The sequence below is a fragment of the Dendrobium catenatum genome, unplaced genomic scaffold (genome assembly GCF_001605985.2).
Source record: "Dendrobium catenatum unplaced genomic scaffold, ASM160598v2 fragScaff_scaffold_104, whole genome shotgun sequence".
NCBI classification, from domain to species: domain Eukaryota; kingdom Viridiplantae; phylum Streptophyta; class Magnoliopsida; order Asparagales; family Orchidaceae; genus Dendrobium; species Dendrobium catenatum.
Genome location: NW_021318566.1, coordinates 28,509 through 52,418, shown reverse-complemented (window position 1 = coordinate 52,418; position 23,910 = coordinate 28,509). Strand labels below are relative to the sequence as shown.

General features: G+C 35.5%; 1 protein-coding gene across 1 annotated transcript in view; it reads right to left on the bottom strand.

Annotated features, from left to right (window-relative positions):
* LOC110104394 (alanine--tRNA ligase) overlaps positions 1-23,910 on the bottom strand; it is a 25,116-nt gene continuing 1,206 nt past the window's right edge. Inside the window, exons 3-8 of the mRNA XM_020833474.2 lie at positions 10,297-10,409; positions 7,780-7,872; positions 4,230-4,332; positions 4,071-4,145; positions 891-986; positions 1-199 (exon numbers count right to left, since the gene is read on the bottom strand). Coding sequence (XP_020689133.1) covers positions 140-199; positions 891-986; positions 4,071-4,145; positions 4,230-4,332; positions 7,780-7,872; positions 10,297-10,409 — 540 coding nt within the window. The 3' untranslated portion in view covers positions 1-139. The remainder of the gene's footprint in view (positions 200-890; positions 987-4,070; positions 4,146-4,229; positions 4,333-7,779; positions 7,873-10,296; positions 10,410-23,910) is intronic.

Here is a 23,910-nt window from a genome sequence, read left to right as displayed (position 1 = left end):
TGCTTCGTAACTAGGCAAAAGGGTTGCCATTCTTCTTATATATATACATAAGAATAACAGTTTGAATAGTCAGGTATGATAGGAGCTCATTAGTCATCGATATGAATTGAAAATATTGCAGATAAATAAAATATAGAGCTCATGGGTTGATGCTGTAGCTGACCTTTGTTACTCCTTTCTTTGATCGAACTTGGGTAACCTGCAATGATAAACCATTGAAATATTAGGAAGCTAAGGATCTAATAGGAACCTGCTTTTCATTGCTTCGCTTTTAAAAAAGCAGTCATAATTCTGTTTATCTGTAACTTTATTGTTGCTTAAAAAAATAATGTGTTAAAAAGCTATTTTTTAGGATCAATTTTGCAGACATGTGATAGTAATAAAAGATTATTATGTTTTTTTTTTTTTTTTAAAAAAAGATTATAATGCCCACAATGACTAAAAGAAATCTAATTTTTCCTAAACCAGCTTTATAGTTGCCCCAAATGAACCCTAAGACAGGAGAATTATTTTGTGCGGAGACCGGACGGCGAGAACCGTCCGGATTTGCTGCCCTTTTGCAAATACTCAACAAAAGAGCAGCAAGTATGCATTCATAATGCATATTTGCTGCTCTTTTATTGCGTATTTGTAAACGCACAGTAAAATGACAACAAATATTCAATTACTAGGATATTTGATGCATTTTATTTGTCCTTTTGTTGCGCTTTTGCAAATACTCAGCAAAAGGGCAACAAATATGCAATTATGAATGCATGTGGAGAACAAGCGGTAATATGAAGAACAGATAATCTTCCCCTTTCACATGTAAACACAAAGTACTACTATTCAACCATCAACAAAACTGGCAGTATCTTAACAAACAAAAAGGCCATTTCACATACAATTACCTTAAAGTTTTTTATGTCTGAAATGTCAGCAACGTGAGTCCCTCCACAAGGGCATCCGGCATTGTCACCTAATCTCACAATCCTTGGGGTGCTGCCCTGAATATTTGCAAAGGCTTAACTATAAATTTTGTCAAATTACAAATTATTACTTTCAACAGAAGAAATATATTGTACGAAAGAGCAAGAAAGATACTCCTCAAACAACAGTGTAAGTGCCAAAAAGCTGACTGAAAACTATTTTATTTTCTGCTTAGCCCGTTGTGAAAACCAGTGGTGATTGCGAGATAATGCTCGTCACAGATGGATTTATTTTCAACCAAGGAACAAGATCGATTAAACAAGCCTTTGCATGGTGATTTTGAGTTGGGCTATATGAAATAAAAGTCATTGCGAGCCCCCCAAGATGGGTGAAATTATTCTGTGCGAACACCGAATCAGAGCATGTCATGTCACCCGAGTGTTGTGTACCGTGGCTGTGTGTCTACTATGTACCGGGTGATGTGGTGCACTCTGATTCGCCTCTGGATGGTATGATGTCTGCACAGAATAATTATTCCCAAAACGGAGGTGTTGTTAAAAAAGTGTTTCCCATTGTGAAGCTATGACAGGTTTTCTAAGGAAACGAAAGCCACAAATTACCAAATAAAGCCTGCATGACGATAGAGTTTACCTAAAAAGGATAACAATCCACAAAGATCTAGCCATCATGAATCAGGAAAAAAGATCAGTTACAAACTTACAATCGAATCCTAATTTATGAAATTATAAGACACATTTAGACAATTAGGGAGAATTCCTTTAAACTGAGTTTCGTGAGAAAAATCCTATTTCAACAGATATGAGGCTTACAGTGATGACCAAATGTGTAAACCATCTAACCTTTGTATATTCATGAAATAAAACGGTCGCCCAATATAATAGCTTATGGTTAAGCTTCATATAATGTTCAACATATAATCGTAAATAGAATTTGGTTGTAAATGATTCCAATCAGATTGGCAAACGGTTAAGTTAGATTCTATACAAAAAACTTAATGAAAGCTAAAGAAGTTGGAAATCATAAACATCAATATTTTAGAAAGAAGTTGAAAGAGGTTTTCAGAAGAAAAAGGATGAAACGGCATTTACAATAAATAGAAAAGATAAACCTGCTGGGAAGGCTAAAAGTTTATTATACAGCAACTAGAAACATAAAAATTAGCAGTTTACACTAAAACTGGGGTTACTTAGTCTCCGTTAACTAGCCCTTGGGTTAATCAAGGTGTTACTTGAATGAAATAAAGCCTAATCAAGTTAAATATATCAATTAAAGACAATTAACATAATAAAAAATTAAAAAAGACAATTAACATAATCAGACAGACAATTTAAAAATTGGGCCTGATTAATCTTTTTTAATAAACATTAAACTTAATAACTCACTTAACCATCTAATTATCTCCCATTAGATTCAGCGTGTTGCTTTGGGACAAAAAAAAGATCTTAATGGCTAGATTTATGCAATTCTAACTCGATAAGCCCTATGCTATTTTAAATTACAGTGCAACAAAGGCTTAGCAACCAAAACAACCGCTCATCTTTGCTTTGCTTCCCCTCTCATTGCTCACAACATGGACTCCAAGTCTCTTCGTCACGCATAAATGCCACAACCATGCAATCAAAGGTGTCCACCTATGATGCACTGACAGTTCTCCTCAAAGAGGCGTGCAGTGTCCGGCACCGTATCCGACACGACACGTGTCGGACACGCCGAAAATGTGTCCGATTTAAAAAAAATATTAAATACAAATTGGACACGTGTGTCAGACACTCGTATCTTAAATATTTTATGAATTTTTAAAAATATAATTTCTTGATTTGGCAGGATTTAAACTAAATTTCTTATTTTCTATCCACAACACCAAATCAACGACTGCACCTAATACCCATTTATCGAATATTCTCATTTTAATTTCTCTTTGGCAGTGAATGTATTTTCATCTCATCTCTCGATGACTGATAAACGGCATCGACGCATGACTCTCGGAATCCTAATACTAATCATTTTAAGCACAAATTCTAGTTAAATGATTTATTATTTTTAAATTAGTTTTTAAATTATACTTATTTAATTTTTATACACTATTTTAAAATATAAAAATTATAATATTGTGTCCAACCCGTATCCGTGACCTAGATTTTCAATAATTGACGTGTCCCGTGTCAGTGTCGTGTCGTATCCGTGTCGCCGTGTCTGTGTCTGTGCACCATAGGTGTCCACGGTCAGTGAGACTTTGGCCTACATGATCTTCGGCACCCTAAAAGCCATTGCTCCATAACTCTGTTTTTGCATGTCTCCCTCTGCTTAAATCTCTCACTATCCTTCTCTGGCTAGCTCTCATGTCACCACTAGCTCTACCCCTCAATCTTCCATTTAGACTCCAAGTCCTCTCTGGTGAAATTAAACCTATAACACATTTTCTCCTATAATCGCATATCTTTTGACAGCCTCAGCACCATCACGCTTACTCCCGTCAGACAACACCTGCCATTTGGCATCTTCAATAGACCTGTGCTATGAAACTGTTAGACCGGTCCACGCGGGACCGGCCCAGGCACGAACGAGGCGGACGCCTCCACCTTCTGCTTCAGCCGCATGCGCCGCAGGAGCTTTTTAGGAAGGATTTTTTAGGGATTTGAGAGGAAAATTTGAATGTAGGGACTGTTTAGGGATTTCCTTTTGATTTGTATGCATTAAAGACTATGTTTTCCTAGGGTTATGGCATCTTGAATTTGGTTGAAATTTGAGATCTATTAGATTTTAAGTTTCCTTTGGGCTCTAGCTGTGTCTAGAGATTTGGGAGAGATCCATTCTCCTCTCGAATAGAGGATCAATTGCATCTTGGTATTTTCCGTTACACTTTCATCAAGTATTACAAATTATTAACTGTTTTCATGTTTTTGTGCGGATTTTTGTGAAAAAATTTCGCTGTTTTTAGGAGATTGATAGGAAATACTTGCGATCTATAAATGTTTCCAATCAGAAACTCTCTCATGTGTAAATGCAAGAAAAACAGTGGTTCCTGCCTAGTGTCCCATCTTCATTTGTCAGCACATCCGCAGTAGTTGGCATAACAAAATTCCTATTCCAAGAAATTTAAGAACAAAGATATAAGCACTAGAAAGTGCCTCGTTTCTGACCTTCAAAATGTAACTAGGGAGATCACCATTGCACCACTGGACAGCTTCATCATAAGATAAAACAGAGGCAAAAACCTGCATTTTTTTTTCACAATTACAGAAAATAACTACATGGGCAAAAATAGAAGCAAAAGAGCACCAAAAAAACTAAATAAATACCTTTCCACCAATACTGATTAATGAATTTGCTTCTTGTTCTAGCTCTTTCTGTTTGATCTGTAGTTGATCCAGGGGGATTACCCCAATATATTCAACAAATGGCCTGCAAACATATGCAAGTAAGTGCTCATCACGAGCTATAAAATCAGACTCAAGATCCACCACACAATTCACATAAGGAACCATTTGTATTTAACAAAAAAAAAAAAGTTATAGAAGAAGCCCACTCAGAAATAAACTTCCTGAAATAGTAGCTAGAAGATTTTATTCAGGCTTGCACATATTTTGGTCAGTTAAATGTGTTGCATGTGTTAGAAGCTTAAAGGCTAGATGACTAAGCTTATATGAGGTAATTCTGCTTCTTATGACTATAGCATATAAATGTTTTAAAGTACAATGAATAACTTTCTGATCCAGAAGACTCTCAATAAACTAAAGAATTCATGAGGCACCATACACTTTTGGACGGCCAAACATTGTCAAATCACTTCCTGGAGCTGGCTACTTCAGAGCAACACCAGTGTTACCATTGCTCCGCTGAAGGCCCAACGAGGGGTACCAGCTAAAGAAGGATGAAGTGGAATTGCTTTAGCAAGAATTTGGCTTCCCTTGTGAACGGCTTTGTGGTGCTCCACCTTTCAGCTCCTCTTTGTACACTACCTCAAAGTTTTTGCTACCTTCATCTCCAATAGGAGAGGTTGACAGGACTGTCCGGAGCACCTACAACAGCCCCATCAACCTCATTGCATTGCCATCACGAAATATACTAGCAACAGTATGATTTTAAAAATTCCGTAGTAACATCTTCAAGTCTAGGGAAGGGTAGCATTTCACTCCTACCATTTGTGAAAACTATTTCAACTAGGCTAGCACCCTTGCAGGGGCGAAACCAGCCTTAATTTTTCAGGGGGGCAAACTTTATAAGTAAAAGTATAAATATTTTTTTAATATATATATATATATGGGGAGGGGGTTGGCGGCAATTGCGTAAAGATTACTATAATAAAGAGTAAAAAAAAGACCCCCCCCGGGGCACTTAATGGTTCCGCCCACGCACCCCTGGCTTTTCCCTTTCTTGATTTTCCACAAATTCTCATGCCTCATATTTTCTTTATTTACTTATATGATAGTGCATGAGTTGTCATCCGTGGCTAAGACAATCAAGAGCTCTTTTTCTACCAACTAAATGTATAGCACTAAAAAATCTATACTATTGTTTAATAAATTAATTAAGTATTCATCTTATGCCAGTTTCTCATAACTTAATACTAATAAAATATTAATCTTAATTAACTATAATTCACTAAATAGTAAATAGATCAACTACTTAACTGGAATTTAACTAATTAATCAATTAATTTATTATCCTAGAGTTTTTCTGTTTTAACTGAAATTTCTAAAAAAAAATTAGTGGTCTTAATTAAAACCCCAATAAATTTCTAATACTCTTAATATATAGATATTGACAATTGTTAATTAATTAATTAATTAATTCAAGCTTAATTACCATAATTAAATACCGGTAAGATATTAATGACCTTAGGTAAATTCTGATTAACCTTAATTATCCTAGTTAATATCCTATTAGTCTAATTAGTCAAATTATGGAAATGGTCATTGGGCATATTTTACAAAACATATAAAAACACCTTACATGCATTTTTATAATTTCAAGAAACAAGAAATGAGAATAAGTAATCTAACATGTTTTCACTATTTAACAATTTTTTAAAACAGAAAACAAAGAATAAAGAAACAAAAATGTATCCAAACATTCCCTTAGGATTGTATAAAAATAACAAAATCCTAATATGTTAAAAACTATCTCTAACTAATCAATGTACACGGATTCATAATAGCAATTATGCTACGCATATTTAAAAGCGATCAATGTGATATACAAAATTGAAGGTAATAAAATAGCATTTTTAAATTAGAGAAATCGGTGATCGGAGATATATTTCCAAGAAAATATCAAAAATTACAGAGCGTACAACTAAAGAACACAACTGGGAATAGCCAGGTCTTGAGTTATTGTCTGAAGGATGATATTAGAATAAGGAACATAAAATAATTCTTATCAAGACCAAGTTCCTTCTACTTGTGACATTCAAATGAGAAATATGGATTTATTATAAATATAGAATCATATCTATTTAGGACAGCTGGCAACTATAATTTCTCTTCAATCATGACAATGAACATGATTTAGCCACATTGTATTACCAGACCTACTTGACACTTGGAAAGCCCTACTATAAAGTGCTACCAAAGTACAAATGAATAAATTCAATGAAAATATGTGAATTCTGTCACAATGAGTTAGAATATAAGCTGATTCATGAATAGCAGAGCTTAAGCTTATAGAGCTTGTTTGGGGTGAGTGCAAAAATTGGGACTGCTATCACATCACCAGCATTCCGAATTGCGACCACTTTGAGCATGGCAGCTTTTTTCCATCAGACAAGCTAGAAAGCAGCCCAAGAGCAGTATCCCAAATCGGATTTGCACGAAATATATAATGGGCACTACAGCACTGGACGCCAGCTGCCAAAACAAATGCACGCTTAGAGCAGCTACCCTTATTTAATATTGTATTAGAGAAAAGTCTCTAGCTCAAGTTTTAATATCCTCAAATATTTTCCATCATAAGGTGTAAATGACCCTACAAAAATTTTGTCCCAGCACAACATTTTGTTTAGTTCATGATTACAAAGACAAATAAGTTCGAACATATGGGTAATATTAGAACGCAATAATAATTCTTAGGCCGCTTTTCTTAACTATTTAAAGCTTAATCTTTTGGGTTTGTTAGTCATCATGCTTTGAAAATGTTGATAAAAAAAAAGATTGTAACATTAAAGAAGAATAAAAGATTGACTACAAAATGAGTTGTCATCAGATGACAATAAAATAGATTGCTGAAATGATTCAATCCAGGATGGCTTCTCCATTTCCAGTAAAACAAACAAACGTGAAGATTTTGAAATGCTACAGCTGTAATCAATCGCATGGATGACACACAACCTGCTGAGTAAGCTAAAGAATGTTACCAACTCCTCTGGTTTGGATAAATTTTAAATCACTTTCCTTATTTCCATAAGAAAGTCTTGTATACTAACTGCCTTTATTCTAATAATATTCCTCAACTTTATGGAAAGCTTTTCCGCAGCTACTAGACTACTAAAAGCATTATAAGTAAAATTTTAATTTCAAGGCAACAAAAATCAACATTTACGAAATGAAGTCAATCACATTCGAGTTTCAAGACAAGTCAGTTGAGGACAAACATAGCAATAAAACTCTCTTTGGGAGAATTAATACATAGAAAACTAACATGAATTAAAAGTTAACTTGTAGTTTAACAAAAATATTCTAAAGAAGATTTACGACTTTGCTTAAGGTTGCGCTAGATGAAAGATACTAAAGGTTTAAAAATCAGTATCCACACTGCAGTAAAAAGAAGAATCAACGCGATTAGTATCTAATACTAGTTAGTAAGAAAAGGAGTAAACTACGGAGAAAAAAAACAAAAAAAAAACAATCATACCCGTCAGGGAAATGATAACCTTTTCCAGGTTTTAAATGAGATAACCCCACATTGCGCACACAAATATCCAATAAATGCCCCGCAGAATGAATCCTGCAACATAGGGAATAACAAGGCCAATGAAATCATAATTTGTTCATTGATTCAAATGTACAATAAATAAAATAAAAAATAAATTGAAATTTAATTGAGTGGAAGAAAACTAGTTGTACGACAGCATTATATTACATTTAACATAAAACAACCTCACAAAGAATTAACCTCATTTCTCTACATGAAACTAACTATTCTTGGGAATAATCTCAGAAAATCTGGTGCCTCTGAGCATAACTTATACGCATAAAAGCTGCATACAAGACATTAAATGGTGCAAAAAAAGGAAAAGATGCTAGAGCGGCAAAAGACAATTTTAAGTCTGACATTCTGCAACAGTGATTCAGTACCTTCAAGCAGCATGAGATAAACAGGTTTGAGGAAAACTATAATGATGAACTAATATTACCAAAGACAACGTCCTAATCAAGGAAATGAAAGTCATTGACTGCCTGGTTAGGTTGGGAAAAACCCTTCTAAAATGTTGCAAACAAGAAAACAAAATCATAATCAACATCGACATGTACAATTCTTTTTTTTTTTTGTAGCAAGTGTTCGAAACTTGGACCTTGACTTAAAGACTGAAGTCAATGACATGAAACCAAGTGTTGGGTGGTACATATACCAACCATTGCACATGAAACTTTCTGTAAAAAAAGTTTTTTTTTTCCCTAAGATCACAAAAAATAATTTTAGTTCCTTCAGAAAGATATTGTGTCGACCGACAATCAAAGAACAATATTCTTAATCAAACAAGATATGATGGAGTTTTTTAAATACTAAAAAAGTTTGGTCCATCATGATCCTTCAGAAAATGTGCTAATTAAAAAAATGGAAAAAAATTAACAATATAGAGAGTGGTTATACTACAATAACAAGGTAATTTCATATTTTTTAAAGCCGAAACAATTTCTGCTGTATATAATCATCCGATTTTCATTGATGACATAGAAATGGATACTTAGTGGACCAGTGGTTCATAGATGCGAAGCAGAAGTTACTGAATTTTGAAGGAACTTTAATTAAAATGGTTACAACCCAAAGAGAGAGAGAGAGAAGAGAGGAGCTAAGTAACCATTCTTTAATTTTAATAATTTTTTTTTCCATAAAATCTTAAAAGCACTCTTTATATAGGAAAGGTTTTTCAATGCATACTTAAAATATTCACTGCTAATAAATGAAAGCTATAATGTCCTTATTACAAATTTAAATTATGAAATAACAAATATGAACTCAAAAGCAATTTTGGCATGGACTCATGGTGCTGATCTGCGTTGAGAATTCTCAACAAGGATTATGATTGTCCTGCATCATAACTTCTTGGAACATTTAACTTTGCATAGTTTACTCGGGGCAGCAAAGAATTGATAGGAAATAGATGCACCTTTCACAAAATCAGCAGATGAAACACAAAAATTGGGAAGTACACCTAAAAAATATTTTTTATTGAAAGAACTATGAAGAGAAATGTAAAAAACAGTTGGATCTTCAATTTGAGAGGAAGATCTGGCTCTCCCAAACCCTAGCCGCCCACTAGAGTCCCTCTGTCTCCTTAGGAAAACAAAACTCAGCAAAACATTAGATAATCTCAAACCTAGGAAACAATCCTATAAAACATACAATAATTCCCCCCCAATTCCAAACAGGCCCTTCTTTTGAAATTTCCATCATAAAACCTCTTTAATTTCTCTTTAACGTGGCTGCTGGACCCCACCCCTAAAGGGGGCGGCATTAGTTGGGCGGAACATTTATTCTGCATCTAGTAAACCAAGCCCGGTCCAGGGACCGGTCTAACATAATCCGTATAAGCCAATTGAAACTATGATCATATTTACTCAAGTTTTTTAGAACAATCTCAATGAAACCATTTAATGAATCAATGCAATCTCAATTTGATCCACATTGAAAAGCAATTCAATCCAAGATTACAAAAAAAAACTATTTTTTGTATTCAAGTATGCAAACATGCAATACATAACCCATAAATACAAATACATACATTTTGACTCAATCCTGAGCTAATTCGATATGACTTAAACCCGGATCAATCCAAAATCAAGCCAAGTTTCCGCATTAGCTTATTTTTGTGATTCAAGACTAATATATAGCAAAAAGTACATCCAATTTTTGAACGACCTTGAATATTTCTATCAAATTCCAGGCAATAGACTACCATAGCATAAGTAGTTTTCTTGCAATAAAGTATGCATCTAGTTTGATTAATGGCTGATAAGAAGTGGTCCAGGTATTCTGCAAAGTATTTTCAAGCATTCTACAGAAAGGATAATCAGGCTGAGGGTTTCCATAAGAATGACAGGATGGTGGACAAAAAAGTGGAACAAAAAAAATGTATAAACCTAAGTCTCCCAGGATTTAAGCACAAAATAAGCCCGAAAATATTCTCACTGCTCTAAAAAAGAATACCTTGAATTGAGAGCACGTCGTTGTGCATCAACTTGTAAGGTGACTTCCTGTCTCTCTTTTAGGTTGGGTTCATAGTCATCTTGAGAATTATCAATGTATCCAAAATGAAAAACCTGATAAATTATGCATCACACTTAATGTGGAAATAGAACATAAAATAAAAAGTACAAAATTATAAAGATCGAGTGTTAACACGACTGAATTGTACATTGACTATAAAACATGCTTGTTTGTTAGCTCCTTGTTTACACAACAGGAATGCTTCCAAAGCCTAATAAGCCTGCCGTTGTCCAGCCATTTTCAATCATTAACCATGCAAAGCAAGATCATATCACACTAAAATGTTCATATAGCACTAAACATATACCTGAGATAAAACAAATATAGAAAACTGTAACTCGTGCCCAATAACATGTTTAATGTCAAATGTGTTCATAAGTAACTTAAATGTCTCTTGTTTATATGTTTTATTCTCTGTTTTTTTTTTTTTTTTTGAGAACATATGTTTAATTCTATTTGGCTCAAAGAAATGCTAAGAAAAATGATGCAAGTAAAACGGCTAAAATTATTAAATTTTGCAACTCTTTTCCTCCAACGAAATCATATACAAGTGAACTCTCAATATAAATGATTGTGACTGCAACTCTTGAATCTAATGATTACCTCAAAGCATGGTTTAAAATTGCACAATATGAGGCACGCCTTGAGGCCTGCCTTTGCGCAATTCCAGTGAAAATCGCCTTGAGGCTTACGCCTCAAGTTTTTTTTATGAGGCTTGCGCCTCAACTTGGTTGAGGCTCTCCTTAAGGCGCGCCTAGCCTCACTGGCATGAGGCTTACGCCTCACCCGATATATATTAAAACTTACATAAATCCCAAAGTAAAGTCGCGAACAAATCACACTTCATGTATCCCCTAGTCGCAACAACTTCCTCTCAACTTCCTTAACCTCTAACCCGTCGCCATTTTTTAACATATTATTTCAGTATTATATAAAAAATTACTTTTAACATTTATTTGCACTTAACATAATTTTTTTATTATGAGGCTCACGCCTCAAAATGCCTTGAGGCTTACACCTCGCCTTACAAACAAAAAATGCCTCAATATCTAATTGCGCATTTTTAAACATGGTGATGACAGTGCTGATGACTTATGAGTTCTTATGTGATATGTCATTGCTATTTATTTTTGGAATTATATGTTAATGAAAAGAATGCTGTGATTTGGGAAAGATGAAGTTTGAGTTGAAGTGTTGAACTATATTTCATGTTGTCTTATTATTGGGATATTTTGATTTCACTTCATATCTTGTGCATTTTTATGTTTTATATATTATTTACTCATTAGTATATACAAAATTTATCATTTTATGTTTACGCAATATTTTGATTTTGAGGCTTACGCCTCAAAACGCCTTGAGGCTTATGCCTCGTCTCACGAGCAAAAAACGCCTTAATACCCGATTACACAATTTTTAACATTGCCTCAAAGAACATAAATTACTGTAGTTGTAGAAAGGACAAGGGCGGTTTCTAAAGTAAAGCCGCGAACAAATCACACTTCGTGTACCCCCTAGTCGCAGCAACTTCCTCTCAACTTCCTTAACCACTAATCCGTTGTCATTTTTTTGAGTATTATATAAAATTTTACTTTTAACATTTATTTGCACTTAACATAATTTTTTTATTATGAGGCTCACGCCTCAAAATGCCTTGAGGCTTAACCTCGCCTTACAAACAAAAAATGTCTCAATATCTAATTGCGCATTTTTAAACATGGTGATGACAGTGCTGATGACTTACGAGTTCTTATGTGATATGTCATTGCTATTTATTTTTGGAATTATCTGTTAATGAAAAAAATACTGTGATTTGGGAAAGATGGAGTTTGAGTTGAAGTGTTGAACTATATTTCATATTGTCTTATTATTGGGATATTTTGATTTCACTTCATATCTGGTGCATTTTTATGTTTTATATATTATTTACTCATTAGTATATACAAAATTTATCATTTTATGTTTACGCAATTTCGTAGGCCTCAAAAACGCATTGAGGCTTACGCCTCGCCTCACGAACGAAAAACGCCTCAATACCCGATTACACAATTTTAAACATTGCCTTAAAGAACATAAATTACTGTAGTTGTAGAAAGGACAAGGGCGGTTTCTAAAGTAAAGCCGCAAACAAATCACACTTCGTGTACCCCCTAGTCGCAGCAACTTCCTCTCAACTTCCTTAACCTCTAACCCGTCGCCATTTTTTAACATATTATTTGAATATTATATAAAAATTTACTTTTAATATTTATTTGCACTTAACATAATTTTTTTATTATGAGGCTCACGCCTCAAAATGCCTTGAGACTTACACCTCGCCTTACAAACAAAAAATGCCTCAATATCTAATTGCGCATTTTTAAACATGGTGATGACAGTGTTGATGACTTATGAGTTCTTATGTGATATGTCATTGCTATTTATTTTTGGAATTATATGTTAATGAAAAGAATACTGTGATTTGGGAAAGATGGAGTTTGAGTTGAAGTGTTGAACTATATTTCATGTTGTCTTATTATTGGGATATTTTGATTTCACTTCATATCTTGTGCATTTTTATGTTTTATATATTATTTACTCATTAGTATATACAAAATTTATCATTTTATGTTTACACAATTTTTTGATTTTGAGGCTTACGCCCCAAAATGCCTTGAGGCTTACGCCTCACCTCACGAACGAAAAACGCCTCAATACCCGATTATGCAATTTTAAACATTGCCTCAAAGAACATAAATTACTGTAGTTGTAGAAAGGACAAGGGCGGTTTCTAATAGGCGGTTGGTGGTTTCCATTTTACCAAAGCCGATATGTAGGGTTACTTGCGTGTGGCAAGGGGCAATTGAGCTGCTCCTTGCTTGATTCTTCCAGAACAAAGAGCAGCACTCAGTTCTTTTGGGAGAAATAAGAGTGAGGCGAGGTTGCTGTCTTCTTCCCCCAAAATCAAGGGGTACAGTTGATGATTGTTTCACTTATTCCGAACCAAGGGAAAAGGTGTAGGACAGCTGTTGCTTCGATTCCAAGAGCTGATGGAAACTTTAGATCGCATGCTCCAGCCTTCCAAACACAGGAAAAAAAAGAGAACAACAGTACTTGTTGCTTAAGACCAAAGTACATCAACTCCGGCAAGGTGTTGGTGGAGGCCATTTCCCGAATAGCAGATATTTATCTTGTTTCAGTTGCCTTTGTCTCTTCAAGATAAAGGTGTTACAGCCGGTAACCATCGGACGTTGAATCCGGTTAGGTTAAACTCCCAAACTTACAAAACCTAGGCCTTCCGGCCTTTGTGAATGTATTTGTGACGCTCCTGCATATTTTAGGTCCCTAGAAGCTTCATCTTATGCTCTCTGAAGCCTTACATACCGGCTGTCCTCTTAGCGAAACAATCAGAAATCCGGTGATTTCCAACAATTTGCTCTCATTTGAGAGCCCAAACAAGGAGGCGATAAAGTGTGGGGTCATTGGATTCATGTCCAATGCCGTCTACTTTGCATGAAAAACACTCATATTGAACTAATCCCTTTGTCTACAAATGCAACCTTAGGTTTCTGTAGCCATCGGTCCCAAATCCAATGGCTATACGTTTGGCCAAATCAATTGCATGACACTTAGGATTTAGATTGCATTAAATCAATCTAAAAAATGTTGTATGCCTCTTTGTACTAGGATTTGCGTCATTTTCCTAAAATTTTGGAAGATAACTAAATTGGATCATTTAATTCTGAAATAATTTTGAGACATGTTATGAGCTCTCAAGGCCCATAAATTAAATTTCCTCTTGTTTCAGAACTGTTTAATTCTATCTATGTAGCTTTCAAATTAAATGGTTAAGTGAGATAATTAAAATCCCTAAGAGATAGTAAATACTTCTATGTGTTGTTAATGAATCAAATCATGAAATAATTGATCTAAGATCCCCTCACAGTTGTAGGAATGACCACTCTATTTCAAATGAATCCAACTCATTCTAAAAGAATAAATAAGAACTTTCTTTGAGGAACCTTTCTCCCTCATGTATGATGCTTTGGAACCTCTCAAGGCTTTATATACCTCATTTCATGAACTCTAGGATTCCCTAGGAGCTACCCTCATCCTTAGATAAATCCCAAGATTGCCTTGAGTCAGGTTGAACAAAACTCAACTTGACTTGACTTATCATTTAACGCCTTGCTTGGTGTTTCTTTGAGCTTGCATAGAAGTTTCCAAATGATCTCAAAAGAATTCAAGAGAACACCAATAACTCTTAGGAACAAAACCTAAGTCCCATTAACGCATCTATTGAGCCAAAATTAACACATGTCCTCCCAGTCGTAGGACTTAAATCTTGGTCCCTTTCATTTGGTTAGCCCAAATTAAATAAATAAACATCTCTCTGATAGGAAATACTTGAGTTCGCAAGTAACCCTAAGGTAATACTTGAGTTCGCAAGCAAACCTAACCAAGATTAGTACGAAAAGAAGAGCAAAATTGCTGTTTACAGCGGAAAAACAGCAAAAACAGTGGAAATCCGAGAAGAAACTTGTAGAAAATCACCAGAACAAGTGATTTCCTCCATTCATGACAATTAAAATATAAGCCCAAGTATCCTTTATAAGCCACTTCCTCCTAAAATTCACTTTACCCATTCAGGCAAATTTCACCAAGTCCTAAGTCAAACCTTTAAGTAAATTTGTTTAATTCTATTAAGCAAATACTCTCTTATCCAAATACTAAGAAAACTTTATATAAAAACAAAACACCTAGAACACACTTAATTTTTTGTGGATGCAAAGATGTATCATTCGACCTCATAGGTTGGGTGTTTATATCTTTGGATCTTAGGATTGTTAAGATAGTTGCAATTTAATTCTTGATTGTTAATATTCTTGCAACATGTATGTTTTTTATGATTCCAAATATTATTGTTTTGATTACAATTTCTCCTAACATATTTTGGAATGTATTTTATTTTGTTGTTTGTGTGTACTAACGTTTCAGGTAAATCATATTCCGGATTGTTGAAGACTTCAAATCATGTCAGTTTATGATCTATTGTAATTGAAGTCTGTATTTTTCATTTTATTGAATCTGAGAGAGTGTGATTGTAATTGAGTAATTGACACATACACACCGGGGGAGAGTTTAAAATCTAAAATTTTTAAACTGATCGTAATGTACGATGTCTTTTCGTATAGGACAATCTGATTAGTTATTTTCCCCTACGAGCATTGAAACGAACATAAAGCAGAAATTTTTTTCTAAGTATGGATAGTACTGTACAATATACCAATCGTACGTACGTCGTCCAAGGTACAAATTGGATGGATCCCTTTTTCATCCAGACGAACTAAAAAAATTTTCTGAACGATTCGTACCGTACGATGTCGTCATCGTACGTACGCGGTCCAGGGTACGAATTGGACGGGTCCCTTTTCGTCCAGACAAACTTGAACAATTTCTGAACGGATTGAACCGTACGATGTCGTCATCGTACGTATGCCGTACAGGGTACGAATTGGACGGGTCCCTTTTTGTCCAGATGAACTTGAAAATTTTCGTAACTGATCGTATCGTACGATATTGTCATCGTGCATACGCCATACATGGTATGAAATTGTGGGGTCCCTTTTCGTCCTAATAAAGATGAAAAATTTTCTAATTGTTCATTCCGGACGATCATCGTGTATGAATTGATTTCGTACCAATTCACAATAGGATCATACACAACAGTTTTTGAATTGTTCATACGTACAAATATATGATCGTACTGTACGATCGTATACGCTCAAAATTAAAAAAAAGTCAGTTTTTTGTACGATTTTTCGTGTCTTTGATATAAAAAGTCCTCAAAAAGTGAAGTGAAAAAGTCTTATCTTCGTGATTTTTCAAGGGCAATTGAAAGAGAGAGTGTGAGAGAATGTTTGAGAGAGATTTCTTGCAAGTGGAGTGTAAAGGGTTCACAAAGTTACTCAAAGGTAAGGATCTCTTTGTGATTTTTGTTATCACTCTTCTTCTTGTCTTTCTAGTTGCTCGTGAGAAGATCTTTGAAGAAGATCCGGTACTCTGTCGACACTTGGAGGGTGTGAAAGGACGCTGGTTCTCTACAGACACTTGGAGGGTGTGAAAGGACGATGGTTCTCTGCCGATACTTGGAGAGTGTGAACAGACGACAGTTCTCTGCCGACACTTAGAGAATGTGAACAGATGAAGGTTCTCTACCGACACTTGGAGGGTGTGAAAGGACGACGATTCTCTTGTGAAAGGACGATGGTTCTCTGCCAACACTTAAAGAGTGTAAACAGACGCCGATTCTCTGCCGACACTTGGAGGGTGTGAAAGGACGACGGTTCTCTGCTGACACTTGGAAGGTGTGAAAGGATGACAGTTCTCTGCCGACACTTGGAGAGTGTGAACAGATGATGGTTCTCTACCGACACTTGGAGGGTATGAAAGGACGACGGTTCTCTGCAGCATCGGGGATTGGTGGAAGAGAGGTTTTTGTAAAGGCTTCCCCACCTTGTTGTGGGGGCAAAAGGAGAGTCACTTTGGTAATAGTGCAATACCTAAAGAGGAAGTCTTCAGGAAGTTGATGTAGGTCGTGTTTGACTAAACCAATATAAATTTTTATGTCTTTTAATTTCCGCATTTATTTACTGCAAGTTATTTACTGTGGTTGAAAATTTCATTTTGAAACTTTAATTAACTTGCTAAGAGTTTTAAAAACGATTTTCTATTTAAAAATTCAAGAGAATTTTTAAATTACCAATTCACCCCCCCTCTTGACTAGCCTTGGGACAATAGCTTAGGTTTAACAACCTATAAGGAATCAACAAGGATTCCATGACAACAGGGTGATCACAAAGTAAGCATAGATTGCTCAATGTGTTCTTCATAACCCTCTAAAAATATGAAACACTCTAAAAAATTAAATAAAAAAATTTAAGTCATATACAGCTTAAAGTGGAGCCATCTCTGAGTTAAAAAATTAAATCTCTTCTTATCTCAGAACTTAAATATAACAATTTATCATAGTGTGACAAGCTACATAAGCTAACACACATTTAAATGCATCCCCTAGGGATCCTAAGATTAGAAAAAAAAATTTCATGCATGTGCTGGATTGTTTGGCATGATGAATATTAGATTGTCAGCATATTGGTACTTTCTTTTAAGTGTTAAAATAGATATATACATATTTTTTCATGCAAGTGGTCATGCCCAAAAAGGGATAAATAAGTAAATCCTTATTAAATCATGTTTTCTTGCAATTGATGCTTAAAATCCCCAAATAGGGGTGTTAAAACAGTTTAATGTGTCGGGTTCAGACCCGACCAAAAATTAACCTGACCTGAATACAATCAACCTGAATCCGACTCATTTAATAAATGGGTTAAAAAAACCAATACAAATCCAACCTGCTGGCAACCCGAATGACCCGAACTTAACCCATTAACCCGCTTTGATTAATTTTTTAAAAATAACTTATTAACTATGATACTCACAATAAAAAAATATTTAAGAAAAAAAGATATTAAATGGGTATGTGAGTCAACTCGAATTCAACTTGTTTAACAATCGGGTCAAAAAAATCAACATGAATCCGACCTGTTTATTAAATGGGTCAAGCTAAACCTAAATTTTTCGAGTCGAGATAGTGGGTCAGGTCATTTATTGATCCCCTAGCCCTAAAAAGGCATGATTGATAGGATAAAAGTTGGATTGACACTTTAAGTGCCAGATAAATCTACAATGCTTTTTTTTTTCTATGTACTGTATATGCTTTATAATGTTTGAATTGGAGGTTTGATTCTTTTTGTTTTTCAAATGTAATTAAAAGATCTAGAAAGCTATTTGGGCTTGTGGGATACAACTACAGAAACAACGAACAAAAAAAGTGAATCATAAAATAAAGTCCTATATGCATTAAAGGCCAAAGCTTTGAGACCCACAAGCCAAGTTTATAAATTATAACTTGGTTGTATAAGACAGGCAACTCAACTATCATTTTATTACATTTTCTAGTTGTAATAATTAGATTGTGTTACATTATTCTGTGGTTAAGTTCTTTAATGTGATTCATTATTTGTTGGGTGCATATTAAAAATATATTTTTGTTTAATCTCTTCTCTTCTTTTATTTTTTTAAAACTTTCGTTTTACTTAGGGGTGACCTGAACGTGTTTTATATAATGCTTTAAAAACAAAATTGGATCGGCCGGTTGAACCGTGAACTGGTCTGCCGGTCAGTCAATATATTATCAAAACTGCTTTAGACATGAATTGGCCTTAACCGCCTTGAACCAACGGTTCAACCGGTTAACCGGCGAACTGGTGCTGGTTTTAAAAAACTAATTTGTTTACTCCTCATGTGGTATATAATTAAATAAATCAATTTAATAAATTTATTATTAAATATTTTACTTAATAAATTAATTTAATTTTTATATATTTTAGTTAAACAAGCATCAATAAAGCTTTATCAATTATATTTTATCACATGACCCAATATGCCATATAATTTCTTTTTTCATGTGAATCAAAAAGCTAATTTAGATAAAAAGAATGCTAACATATAATATTTAGGTGATTCTAATATATAATTAGCATAATTGTATTAGTCTTCTTATTTATTCATTAAAATCTAAAAAATTAAAACTAGTTTATATAAACCTCATACCATGAAAGTATAAACTATAAAGCTTTTAGTAATTAATTTAATGATTATAATCACTATAATGCTTAGTAGCTTTTAGTCTAGTAAGCATAATGCTTTTTATTTATTCATTAAAATTTCAAAAATTAAAACTAGCCTATATAAACCTCATATCATCGCACAGATGCTCAATCTTTGCATGAGCATCCCCCACTTGTAGGTTCTCCCTATCTCTATCTCTCAATCTCTTTATCTCAGTCTCTCCCCGTCCCCCTCTCTTAAGTGATTATAATGAGACAAAAAATCCTTTGCCTCCTTCACAACTCCAAGTGACGAATTCGAGACTATCCCCTTCGTCTCCTCAACTCAAAGAAACAAAACTAGCGAAACCAACCCCTCCCTTCGTCTTCTTCAGCACTAGGTATTGGAACCAAAGATCATTGGTTCAGGTCATTACAAAGCAAGAACCAGAGAACTAAGAGAAGTTAGGGTGAGCATGATGAGAAATAGATAAAAGTTTAAAATATGCCCAAAATATCATAAAATACTTAAAAGTTCAAATGAGTCTCTTCACCCTTTATTTATAGAGCTTAGAGGGCTATAAAGAAGGCTACAAAAAAAAGCACAATGTTTATTATGACCCATTCCAGACTGTGTTAGACATGTGGCTAGGCTAGTGGGTATCCACGTGGTTCTTTACCTTTGGCGTGACCTTCTGTTCTAGGACGAATCCCCTTGATGAGTCTTTACATAGAAAATGTACTAGGCGAGTTCTTGAGGTATAGCCTGCAGGATGAGTCTATGTGGGTGAGTCCTTTGGGCGCAGCGGCGAGTCCTTAGAGGTAGTGTATAGAGCACTTAGTGTAAGAGGTGAATCCTTTTGGGTAATGATTACCGTGAGTCGAGGACCGAGTTTATAGGGACCTAATCATGGACCCTTAAGGTGTGCACTTTCTGTAGCTAGATTATGCATGTCAGTTATAGCCTAGTGGTATGAGTTATGGAGAGTGACCTCTGAAGATCAAATTCTACCAAGATAACTAATTCCTGAGAGCTTGGACGAATCCTATGAGTTCCTTGGTGTGCACATCCTGAATGACTCCTCGATCTGATCAGCCGGGACAAGACAATGTTCCCTGCAGCCAAGTGCCTTTGTTGGGCAAAGTGGATGCTCTAACCGAGTTCTTTGACTAGAACATGTTAGGTACATGTGAAATTGATGCAGAACTAAATATGTTTGAGATGAATGCGATAAGAACTTGCATGTTTTGAATAAGAGCACTAAATAATTATGAACATTAGCCACTAAACAATAATAAAAAACTAAAGAGGGGTGGCTACGTTTAGGCCAAATCACATGCTAAGAACTAGAATCACCAAAGTAATTTAGAATTTTAACCGCATGCAAATTAAGTAGTTATTCAATAAAATCCCTAAGTTAACATTGAGATTATAAACATAGAAAATCAAAACTCAGATCCTACATTTACTAAGCGTCAGTAGAGAGCTTGGCACAATTCCTTGTGCTCGAATCACCACCTACAAGATCAGAGGATTAGAAGATAATTTGAATAGGGGAAGAAGTTCACCCTCGTTGAGGACCAAAAGTGATTTTTCACTGAACGTTGGTAAGTTGCTCTTTGATTGCTTCAAACAAGGTGAAGATGATTCGATCTAGGTATTTGTCGACGGAAGTGTCAATCTCCGGGTTGACGTCGAAGAATGTTGACCAGAGAATATCGACGTGTTCTTGCTCGTTGTAGACGAACCCGGAGTCAAGATCAGGATCGGCCATTCATTGATTCCGTGGGGTTGATGTGATGGAGACGACGGTCTTTGCTTCCCTTAAAGACTCCTCTTGAAAGAAATAAGTTTCTCTCAAAGGTTAAGTGGAGAAGAGGGAGGGAGGTGGCCAGCCCAATGAAAGAGGCTTGGGAAGAAAATAGGTTTAGATTTTGGGAGGATGTAGGGAATTTTGGGGATTTATTTCCTCTAATTAATTCTTAACTTTGGAAATAATTAAAGAGGAAAGGGATGTGGGGGGAGGGGGCGGGGCTAAGAGAGAGAGAGAGAGAGAGAGAGTTTGAATTATTTCCAAGAGTGTGGCTTAACTTTTGGAAATAATTTCAAAGGGAAACATAAGGGGGGCCGGCGGCATAGGGAGAGAGGAGAGGTTTAGGGAAACATTTAATGCTTTCTTGATTTAGGATATTAAATTTGGAAAGAGAGGTCTCATTCCAATTTAATTTAAAATTCAAATAGGGTAGGGTTTGGAAACTTTCCTAAAATAGGATTTATATTTTAGGAAATAATTTAAAATTCACATAGATTTGAATTTGCAAATTAATTGAGTTACCTAAAAATCTAAAATATGAAGATCTAATTTAGGAAGGGCTTAATTGCAAGCGATGATGGAGGGAAATCCAAAGGGGGGCGGCAGCTTGGACTAGGGATTTGGGTGAGGGGGCCGGCGGCTAGGTAGGGAGAAGGGGTTGATTGGGTGGTGGCGGTGGGATGAGGCAGACGGGTGTGGAGGGAGAAAAAGTTTGAAGATCCGGCGGTTGGGGCTAGGTGAACCGTGGATTAGAGGAAGAAGAAAGGAGGAAGATTAGAAAAGAAAAGATAAACTAGCCACGAACCCATACTCTACAAGGTTGGTGGGTGATCTGATTCCCTCTCTAAAGGATCTCTCTCCAACCTCTCTCAAGCTCTCACAAGAACTCAAAACGCAAAAAAATTTATCATTCATTCATTAACCTCCAAAAGAAAACATAATAGCTATATATAGCATCATACAATAGACGAAAAATAAAAGACGACTTAGCCCTTTGGCCTTACACATGACCACCCTTAAGTAAAGGGTAGAAAGGGAAAAATAACTAAAGCAAATACAAAAAAAAATTAATAAAAACAAGTTGCATATGATGAGGACTTAAAAATATATCGGCGTGATCGTGGTTGTAAATCGGTGGCCACGCCTTTGATAAACTTTCCATGCTCCGATGTCCCCATCAAAAATACCCATATGAACATGTACAAGTATACGCGAGAATCCTTAATCAACATAAGTGGAGGCTAATTTGGTTCTTGCATCAAATTATCCAAGAATGGAAGGCAATTTTAGTGCAAGTTTTCAAGATTGTGTTTTATTTCTAGGGAATATAGGGAAGCTACATTTGGAAGAGGTTTGGCATATAATGTTCTAGAAAATTGACAAAGGGTTTCACAAAATTTTGGTGATGGTTTTGGGATTATATAATTGTGCGGGCAATGGCATGGAAACTTTAGAATTGGATGAAGGAAATCTAATTTAAGATCTCAAAATCCCTTGAGCTTTGTACACGCAAATTCCCCTAAGTTGAGTTAATCAAGTCATTATGATAACTTGAATTGGGCTCAACAAGTGGTTTGTGAGCTGACTTACACCACCTACAGCTAAAACTCGCCCAGCCCAAATTCTAGTAAAGCCTCGAGTTACTCTTAAATGAATTTCAAGTTGGATTTCCAAGTTACAGAAGATTGTTGCGCTCTCAATCACAGAAGCTGAGTATAGTGCTATCACTGAGGCTAGCAAGGAGATGATTTGGTTGCAAAATTTCTTGGAAAAACTTGGCAAGCAACAAAGGAATGAGAAGTTATATAGTGACAACAAGAGTGTTATTCATATATTAGCCAAGAATATTACATTTCATGCTAAGACGAAACAAATCCAGCTTCGGTATCATTTCATCATGTCACTTCTGGAAGATGGTCAGCTATCTTCGAAGAAGATACACACGACCGATAATCCTGCAAACATACTGACAAAGATGGTGATAGTTGATAAACTGAAGCTATGTGTAGCTTCAATTGATCTTCATGGAGGATGAGAGCAGTGGTGAGCCACACTACAGATAATTATTTGTTTTGCAAATAAGAAAAGGATTGATCACAATCAGTTCCAAGTGGGAGATTGTTAGTCTATGTGGAACCTGATTTTGTCAATCAATAGGATTGTTTTGTTGCCTCAGACCTCAAGTCAATTTCTCGTGCTCATTGAGGGATGCGGGGGGTTTACCCCTTGCTTGGCTTCGGGTGTTTTGCATCTAAATTTTTTTTCCGTATAATGCCTCATCACTATGTGCCCAAGTGCCCCCGACGCTATGTACCCAAGCTCCTCGGTACTATGTTCCCGAGCGCCCTAGTGTTGTAGAGTTTGCTAGGAGAAACTACAAAAAGCAGAGCATCTTAGCACCCTAGATTAAGCACTGAAGCGATGTGTAGTGTCGCAGCGCTGCGGATTTGAGCGTCGCAACATCATCTAATGGATTGATGACAATGGCTTGAGCAATGCAATGCTTTGAGGTGAATTGGATAGTTTTATTTCTCATTTCTCTTAAGGGTGGCATCCCTTGGTGTTTGGTTATTGCTTTATCTTGTGTTTAGAGTGTGAGAATGATATAAGAGAGAAGAGAAGCAAGAGAGAAGAGAGATTTGTACTTATTTCTCCCTATTTTCATGGTGGATTTCTTGGTGTAATGTGGCTCCGTCAAATTTTTCCCGATTTTGGGTTTTCCGCATTATATCCTTATGTCATTTACTTTATGTTGCTTTTACTTTGTTGTTTGTTTTATCACGGTATTTTACTTACATCCCCAACATCTCATCAAATCATCTAAGAATCAACCCAAATTCAAACTATTAGTATTGTGTTATTGAACTAAATCAAATGACTCACAAAGTGACTCACAAAGTGACCCATCCGTCAAGGCTATTCTCCCAAACGAACTCAATAATTAGCTAATAGTACTCACTAGACCTGTCAATTTCGGGTTACGGGTCGGGTTCGGGTCGAACCTGAAACTGACCCGGACCTATTCGGGTTCGGGTCAACCCGACCCGTTTTTTACAAACGGGTCAATTTTTCAGACCCGAACCCGACCC